This window comes from Mirounga leonina, unplaced genomic scaffold (genome assembly GCF_011800145.1).
Source record: "Mirounga leonina isolate KUSES-001 unplaced genomic scaffold, KU_Mleo_1.0 Mir_101595, whole genome shotgun sequence".
Classification (NCBI taxonomy): domain Eukaryota; kingdom Metazoa; phylum Chordata; class Mammalia; order Carnivora; family Phocidae; genus Mirounga; species Mirounga leonina.
Genome location: NW_023270158.1, coordinates 10,325,761 through 10,335,579, shown reverse-complemented (window position 1 = coordinate 10,335,579; position 9,819 = coordinate 10,325,761). Strand labels below are relative to the sequence as shown.

Genomic DNA, 9,819 nt, shown 5'->3' with positions numbered 1-9,819 from the left:
TTACTGATTAAGGAGTGCCCTGATCACAAAGCTGTGGCTGCCTCTTTCTCCCTCTGGTCACTGAAATGTGGAGAGTTTGTATTTCCTTACCTTCTCCATTAGAACAGAGGCCTATGAAAGGCAGGGCCTATGTATCCCAGTTTCTTTGCGATTTTCTGTTTTTCCACTATGGTGATTAGAAACTCTGTACATAATTTTCACTATTAGGTCACCTCTTACTTCTTTTAGGTCCATGGTTTAATAATTATTTTTGTAGTTCTAATTAGTTACTATTTATCAGCGAACCATATCACATTCCATGACTTATTATTATGGGCCTGTCTTGTGGTTCCCACACTTACTCAAGACTCTTTGGCCAGGGTCATTACATGGAGTCTTACACACTCTCTCCTGGCCAACCACCAGAACCATATTTTAAGAGATTATAGGATTCCTCTCCTTAAGCACATGGCTTCTGGTAGAGAATGAGTAAAAGCCAGCACATTCTTAAATATACTGCTTAAAATACCAGATTGCCAAAGGAAAAAGACCGCATAATTTCTTATTCCAGGGGCCAAAATAGTTACAAAGCCATGAGACCATCAGCATCTCATCAGCGATGTTGTGGTTTTTTTCCTTGGGAGAAATCCCTTGTGGAGAACGATAAGCCAGAAGCCAAGATAATTAGCAACTGGTAGAACAATGCTACACAAAGGGTGCTGATTAAAATGGAGCAGCGTCCACCTGGACAAAGGCATCTATCCACTGGTATGTGCATAAATGCACATCAACATTTTAGTCAATATTTTGGAGAAGATAAAAGAGGGAAGGCTAATCACAGCATCAGATTTGTAGAAGCCAAAAGGCTGGGTGCACAGCAGAATCAGGATCCAAAGACCCACAATGGGACAGTGACGGGCTGGGCATAACAAGACAACATTTCACAGGGTTCAATGGAAGGTCTTGGTCACAGAGACTGCTAGTTGGCTCCCAATATCCAGTCTACTCTTTTTCTTTGGTAACAAAATAAGCTATTATCTCCATGTGACTAATTTCTGGCTCAGAAAATGTAAGCATGAATGCTGGGTGAGACTTCTGGAAAGGCCGCTCAAAGAACTGACTTGGGTGGGAGGTGCATCTTTTTGACCCTTCAACCTTTTCTCTGTCTTGTAGCTTGTGATGGCCTGAAGGAACATGTGCAGATTGAGAGTAAAAGCCTGGCACTGCTGACGATACAGAAGGGCAGGAGGCACCTGCACACCTGATGACACTAGGGAGCCACCACCGCCATCTTGGACAGCCCACCCCTGGATTTATGTCATGTGAGAAAAAATGAAAGTTTCTTAGTGAATTAAATGTTTATTCTGGTTAAGCTACTGTTACTTTTGGTTTCCATTTCCCTAAGCTCAGTACAATTCCTATCGTATGGATTGAACTGTGTCCCTAAAAAGATATACTGAAGTCCTATTTGGAAATAGGGTCTTGGCAGAGAAAACCAAATGAAGGTGAGGTCATACTGGATTACCGTAGGCCCCAATCCAATATGACTGGTATTGTTATAGGAAGGAGAAGAGAGACAGAGCTACAGAGGGACAAGATGGCCACGTGACTATGTAAGCAGAGACTGCGGTGATGTGCCTATAGGCCAACGAACACCAAAGATTACTAGAAGCTACAGGAAGCAAGGAATGATTCTTCCCTACAGTTTTCAGGAGGAGAAAGCCCTGCTGTCCCCTGGACTTCCAACTTCTACTTAGCTTCCAGAACTGTCAAACAATACCTTTCTCTTGTTTTAGGCCACCTAGCTTGTGGTACTTTGTTACAGCAGACTTAGGAAACTAACACACTATTAATGGAGTCTTATAGATAGATCTAAAAAAAACACATGAATCTCAGAAAACCTGGTAAAGGGTGCCTAAATGGCTCAGTTGGTTGAGCGACTGCCTTCGGCTCAGGTCATGATTCTGGAGTCCCGGGATCGAGTTCCGCGTCGGGATCCCTGTTTAGTGGGGAGTCTGCTTCTCCCTCTGCCCCTCCCCCCTCTCATGCTCTCTCTCTCAAATAAATAAATAAAATCTTAAAAAAAAAAGAAAACCTAGTAAGGCATGGCTTAGCAGTTGCATGTGCGAAAACATTACGTATCTTAGTAGATGGAATGTTCAAAATGAGTCAACACTGTGAATATGGATACTAGGAAAGTTAATGTAACCCTAAATAGACTTCATAGAAATTTACTACCTAGAAAAGTTAGCAGCGGTAGGTTTATTCTGCTCCAGACTAGTGCTAGCAAGAGCACTTGAAGGGCTGCATGCTGTTTTAGGCTCCTCACCTTACTGGGACACAAACTCTAGACTGGGATGATTATTCTAAAAGCAGAGCACTAGAGAAATGGTTGAAGACCTAGGAAAATTGGGCCAAGGAGGAGAAGGCTCAGGAAGATAGCTACCTTTAAGTATCTAAAAAGTTGTCAAAGCAGGCAGAGCTGGTGCTGACCAAGTGCTTACTGAACGCAGGACAGAGGAAGGGATCAGCCTAGCTTTGTGCAGTAGCATTCAGCTGAACGAGGACCAACAAGTGAGCCACGTAACACATATTTAGGCCAAATGTAAGATCTGTCTAGCTAATGAAAATAAAATAAACCTTAAAGTATATTGAAAGAAGCAACCTAAATGTCCATGGATGGATGAATGGACAAACAGATTGTGGTGTATCTATTCAATAGACTATTACTTGGTCATAAAAAAGAATGAAGTACTGAAACAGGTTATAACACGGATGAACCTCAGAAATATGCTAGGTCAAAGAAGCCAGACACAAAAGGTCACATATTATATGATTCCTTGTATATGAAATATCCAGAATAGGTAAATCCATAGAGACGTAAAGCAGATCAGTGGTTCCCAGGGACTGGGAGAAGGGGAAGAATGGGGTACAACTGCTTAAAGAGTACAGGGTTTTCTTCTGGGGTGTTGAAAACATTTTGGAACTAGACAGAAGTGGTGGTCTTACAACATTTGTGAATGTACTAAGTGCCACTTCATTATTCACTTTAAAATGGTTGATTTTGTTATGTGAATTTCACCTTGATTAAAAAAAAATTAAAAAGTCTATTGAAAAAGAAAGCGAGCATCTGCTTCATGGTTAAAAAAAGCTGTCTGTAGAATTTAACGAACTCTGCATCAACAAACAGGCACATCAAAATCACAATGGGCAAGTCCAAAAGACCCTTCATGGGAAAAATCCACTGTCTCCTAGATGGTAACCAGTGATTAGGTACAGATGTTTAAGACTTTCTATCACAGTTCTAAGGTTCTCTTCTTGCACGACTCATAATTATTGCCCTAAGAGATCACAGTTATTTTCATGCTTTCATCTTATGCAGAAACAAGACACTGTCTCAGGTAGCCTGGCAATATTCTCACTGTCCCTAACCTACTTATCAAATCAATACTTTGTTCAGCTGCAACCATTTTGAAATTGTAACATACAATGACCACAAGTTCAGTATTACCCCTTCTTCTCCTTTGAAGGCCAAAGTCCTGTATGGTACACACATTCCATTATAAGGGATTTTCACAATTTTACAACTGAGGATAATGTGAGAAAGACTAAGGGTATTCCAAAGTAGAACTAGAAGTCATTCTACTACTTTCCTTAAAAGTGGCCTTCAAGAAATTTAGCTGAATAAACAACTGAATGAAGAAGGGATCCATCACAGCACTCTACTCCAGGGGCTGTGAAACTTCCTCAGTGATTTCTGCCACAACCCAGGGGGTCACATGTAGATGCTTTCTCACCTCCGTATCAAGAACAGAAATGATAGTGAGAAAAAGTTTAATTTAGTTTGAAATCTTAGTTTTATAGTGCAAACTAAACAAAATAACTTTTAGTTTTGGTGAATGACATAATACAGAATCCCCTGTGGGTTCACCTCACAGCCAGACAGATTTTGGTCACCGTAAGGAGTCAAAACCACATCCTTGAAATAAAGAGACAGTAAAATATGTATTCTCTAACTTGGGAAAGTCCTGTGTCTACCTACAGTGTGAAAAAGGGTTCTATTTATTTAGGAACTCATGCATATATTGAAGCTTGAATTCCTGAATTTATGTGCACTTCCCATGTAACAGAGAACAATCAGAGAATCAGCAATTTGAATACTGTTAAATTCCTGTGAACATAAAAAAACTTTACTGATTTTTTTTTTTCTAAAGGTATCTGAGAAGAGAGACACATCTAAAACCCTGGGAACAAAACTGTCCCAGCTTTCTTATGACTCTGGCAACATAAGTCAGAAGAAGAGCCAGCTTTTATACCCCAAGTCAATCCTGGAAAGTACTCAAGCCAAATGCAACCCAGGACTAAATGAGAGATTTATTACGTAGGGATGAGACTGGCATGGTAAGAGGCAAGTGCTTTACCATCAGACTGGAACAAAGTATTTAAAGCCCCCACTAGGCAAGCATTGGGAAAGTCTGGTGCTTCTGTCCAAACAGATAATTGCAAATGCCTATTTTTGCCCACAGATATCAATTTTATATAATCTACATAATATGAAACTACCTTTATAAATAAGAAAATGTCCTGTTTGTTGGTGTGCCCCCAGCTCCACAGTGCCTAGGATGTAGTAGGTGTTCAATAAATAATTATCAAATGAAAGTAATGTATGATTCAGGCACAGCACCCTACAACTTAAGGGTCAGGTAAGCATAATCCTGAAAAACAGACACTTGAGAAAACCCTATGGTAATTACAATGATCCTGTCCCTTCTACCACTGATTCTGGAGCTTCTTTGGAATGGTCTCTGGAAAGATGCAGCTTTTTCCTCTTACTAGGAAAGCCCAGGAACCTCATACGCAGAAGCAAGCAATGCCCAACTCATCACTAGCAACTCCAAATGGACTGCAGAAGAGTGGGCTCAGACCCACTGTCAAGGTCCCTGTGAGGAACAGCTACAGGCAGTATCACCAACCAGGATGCTCTGAACCTCCAGTTATCCCAAAGGGTCATGTTCTGAGCAGCAATACGACCCAAGCAATATGACCCTACACTATGAAAGCTCCTTCCTGTCAAGAGTAGCTGATAACCTTGGTAAATGCCTGCCAAAATGTCACCATTTTGAGGACAAGGATATGAAGGGGAAAAAGTACTGCAAAATGCCTGTGCTGGCTCACTCATTAAAAAAAAAGATACTAAATGATAAATGGTGACCTGATGTATTAAACCACTACCAAGGGCGCCTGAGTGGCTCAGTTGGTTAAGCGACTGCCTTCGGCTCAGGTCATGATCCTGGAGTCCCGGGATCGAGTCCCGCATCGGGCTCCCTGCTCGGCAGGGAGTCTGCTTCTCCCTCTGACCCTCCTCCCTCTCATGCTCTCTGTCTCTCATTCTCTCTGTCTCAAATAAATAAATAAAATCTTTAAAAAAAAAAAAAAAACCACTACCAATAACATCATCAACATTTACTGGCGGGCTACCAATCTACTAGCTATCCACTCTCCTTTTATTTTCTCTCACGAACAATGGAATCATCATAAAACTCACTGACTTTCTAAGAAGTAAGTCAATTTTCACTGAACTTGACTTGATGAGCTAGATGTTTAAGCAGTCTCAAAGGCAGCATCGGTTCATGAAGCCAGGTGATTCCCCTAGAGTCTACAAGTGGAGTGATGAGTCACCCTAAATATATATACTTTTGTTCTCTTCCTACACCTGCTAATCCAAGTGCTGGGATGAGTCCAACTTAGTACAATACCTAATTCCCACTACCTGTTTCATGTTTTTGTTAAAAAAAACTATATACTTTATTAATTATCAAAGATATACAAAATAAGGCAAGGAACATTTTATCCTTACTAAATTAGTTAAAAATAATTGATAATGTCCAAATGCTGCAAAGACAGTGGTAATCCGGTACATGCATCAAGTACCAGCTACAGTTTAAGTTGGGATAACCCATTAAGAAAGCAATGTGGCAATATGAATCAGACCATATTGTATTTAGGAATTTTGATATGTATTGTCGATAAGACTTTATTCTCAAGAAATATTTCAAATAACAAAAAATAATGTAAGCAGGAGAATATTCATTACAATTTTCTAATAAAGAGATAGTAAAAGTAGCCTAAAATGTCCAACAAGAGAAAACGGTTAAATTTGGTTTTCGTACTGAAAATGATGTAACAACATAGACAGATGCTTGACAAAAGATAAACACGATACAGAAGCATATTTTCATCATAACTGAAACCATGTGAAAAATATATATGGCGGGGCACCTGGGTGACTCAGTCAGTTAAGCGTCTGCCTTTGGCTTGGGTCATGATCCGGGGGTCCTGGGATCAAGTCCCGCACATGGCTCCCTGCTCAGCGGGGAGTCGGCTTCACCTCCCTCTGCCCCTCCCCCGTGCTTGTGCTCTCAGTGGCTCTCTCTCTCAAATAAGTAAGTAAATAAATAAATAAAATCTTTAAAAAAATACATATGGCTATGCAAAAGAACAAGGGAATATACGATGGTAGTAGCCATTTGTAGTTCCTGACTCCTTGCTAATATTTGTGAAATGATTATCTTAAAATAAGAAGCCATTAGAACTTTAAAATATTTTCCTAAAACTAGCCTGTGTATCAACCCTTTTCAGTGAAAAGACCTGAAGTCAAGACCCGATTACAGAACCCTGCCTCTGCATTTTTAAAAAAAAAAAAAAAAAAAAAGTAAATAACAGGTTCCTTATTCCTACCTTCTTCTCACCAAAATCCTTATAAATCCTCGGGCCAGACAAATTTGGAAAGCAAGGCACATTACAGGCCTGTATTGGTGAGGTTGATTGCATATTATCATTTTAGAGGTTCTCAGACAATCTGCAATAAGCTTGTTTAACTCTGGCTAGCCCAGAGTTTGCTGGATGTACCTGATCACAAAACCCTCTTTGCAAGGAAGACCTTCAAACATTTCTCTCCCCAGAGTTTGGGGAATGCTACTTGGGTTGATGATGCTCCAAGGGTACAACAGAAGGAAAGCATTTTAATTCCCAGGAAGGTGTGTCCAGACAGTGTGCTCCCTAGTTGGAAGTCACTAATGATAGTTGGCCTCCTCCCTCAGGTGTATGTGCTAAGGTAGAGAAAAAGTGGATATGCTGTCCCTTATAAACAATGGAATCCCATACAAATACAATAAACCCTTTAGGGCACAGGTTTGGGAGGTTTTGTGGCCCTTACAAGAGGGGTTCTGACCTAGTCCAAGGACAAGTTTCTACAAAAGCAGTTTCTTCCGTGTAATTATGAAGTGGCAACCAAAGAAATCAGAGTAATTCCTGTGACAACTAGTCAGTTTGTCTTTTAGATAGAAGTGTAGTATTGTTCATGATGTGAAAAAACGAAGCATTTATCTTTTTGAAGTCTGAATTTTTTAAAAATACACATGTGTGGTAGTAGGGTGTTTCCAGAGGGCAATTACCAAATATCTACCTCTCAGAGCTAAGGGATGGGAAAATACACACCCCTGCCCCCTTCTACACAGTTCTTTGGCATCATGTGACTATTACCTCTGGCCGAAGTGTAGCTTTCATGCAGACTTGGCAAACAGGCCCATTTCGGGAGAACTGAAGGGGAAGGCGCCGAGTTCGATTGCGACACGTTGGCTCCTCACAAATCAACCAGCCCTTTAGAGAAGAAAGAGAACACTTCAGTCTTATTACCACCATCAAACAAATACAAATAAAAAACCCTTTCAGGGGCACCTGGGTGGCTCAGTCGGTTAGGTGTTCGACTCTTGGTTTTGGCTCAGGTCATGATCACAAGGTGGTGAGATCAAGCCCTGTCTCAGGCTCCGCACTGAGCGGGTAATCTGCTAATCTGCTTCTCTCTCTCTCTCTCAAATAAATAAATAAATCTTTAAAAAAAAAAAGGCAAAACAAAAACCCTTTCAAGATGGACTCATTTCGTTCAAACTTCCTTAGAGATTCTGAAATAGCTCCTTATCATTCTTCTCTGACATGTCACTTTGATCTATGCCCCAACCTTAACAGTTGGGAAACTCATCAAGTTTTTTAAAAAAATAAAAGATCACATGAGATATTCTTCCCTTTTTAATATATACCCCCTGGCATGCATACAGTAAAACCTCCCAATAAAAGCTTATATGATTACACACGGATGGGTTTTCAGTCATTAATAAAGACCATTATCAAAGTCAAGAGTATACCACGTAGGGCGCCTGGGTGGCTCAGTCGGTGAAGCGTCTGCCTTCAGCTCAGGTCATGATCCCGGGGTCCTGGGATCGAGGCCCATGTCGGGCTCCCTGCTCAGCGGGGAGCCTGCTTCTCCCTCTCCCTCTGCCCCTCCCCCCTGCTTGTGTGCACGCTCTAAAATAAATACATAAATCTTAAAAAAAGAGTATACCACGTAGAAATGAATGACTTTCCCAGTAGCTGAATGACTACTAGCTAGTGACTTTTTTAATTGCTGTGCTCAGCTTCCTTCTCTGTAAAATAGGCCCAACAACAGTATTTTACAGGTTGTAATGATGCAATATATTTAGCACGCTTAGAGCCATACTCGGCATACAAGAAACACTTAAAGTAAGCAATTATTTGAAATTAAGACAGATTCTTCTACACACATAATCTGGAGGCATAAAACCGGCTGCAATGTTTCCAAGGACAATTTCAACCAACCACTCTTGTTCCACTTCTGAAATAGTCATTGCCCACTTCTCTGGCCTTTAGACTCTCTTCTCACTTTCCTTCTTCAGTTACCCTCTCCTCCTGCTCTTGTTTGAATTTTCTCACAGAGATGTGATAACAATATGCCTATTATCTTAAATCAGTATCATGTTTGCTATAAAACATATCTGTTCAAAAAGGGATACAAAACTGCACAAATGGGGTGGAGCAAAGCTCAGGTGTTCTTGGCTGAGTGTGGAGCCCAACTCGGGGCTTGATCCCACGACCGAGATCATGACCTGAGCTGACACCAAGAGTCAGATGCCTAGCCGACTGAGCCACCCAGGCGCCCCAAAGCTCAGGCATTCTTATGAAGGCATCAGGGTCTGTGGGTTTAGTGCTGCATGTATTAGGCACAATAAGGTGAAGCAAAGTAGGCTGAGGTGCTGGGGGTACAAGGTGCATTCCCGGTTACATGGTGTTCCCAAGCAGGCAGCTGCAAATAGGGACATGACTGTCTTTGTGTCTTGGGAGTATCTGGAGAAGCAGAACTTTTGAGCTGGTCTTGAAGAGTGAGTAGAAGTTTGGTAGGTGGAGAAAGGAGGCAAGACCACTTAGGCAGAGAGAATAACACATGCAAAAGAATGAGAGCCAGAGAGAGCTATGTGTGATGTGATTAAGAAAAGAATCAATGACATGTTTAACCCTGTTCTCTGTTTCTCGATTGAGCAACTTGTTGGTCTTTTCTCCCTAGGTAAGAGCAGTATATATACAAATGCTGCTTAATTACATTGGGAACCTTCATCTGCCACTTATTAACATTGCCACATGGCTTTAATCCAAATCTGCAGGATGTCCCCACTCATTGCTGTGCTGTGTGCCTCAGTCCTCAGAATAGGCTCTTCTTGGAAGAAACTACAACCAGACTCAAGAGAGAGCCCCAAAAATCAGTTCTTTCAGCTCCATTTATGGCTTTCACAGCCAGAGAAAGTAGACTGTAGAACTTTTTGACTAAAAGAAAATATACTACCCTTAAAGATTGTAAAATTCACCTAGTCAATACATGCACAGTGAATTTCATTCCTGTCTTCAATCGATATGCTGAGCCATTTTAAAATTTAAACTTTTCAGATAGAGGATCTCAAGGACTCCTTATGAAACCTTTAATATATGCCCGGA

General features: G+C 41.0%; 1 protein-coding gene across 3 annotated transcripts in view; it reads right to left on the bottom strand.

Annotated features, from left to right (window-relative positions):
- Positions 1-9,819, bottom strand: part of POLA1 (DNA polymerase alpha 1, catalytic subunit) — a 296,908-nt gene that overhangs the window by 96,279 nt on the left and 190,810 nt on the right. For all 3 annotated transcript variants that reach the window (XM_035001019.1, XM_035001027.1, XM_035001036.1), the window contains exon 35: positions 7,522-7,638. In XM_035001019.1, coding sequence (XP_034856910.1) covers positions 7,522-7,638 — 117 coding nt within the window. The remainder of the gene's footprint in view (positions 1-7,521; positions 7,639-9,819) is intronic.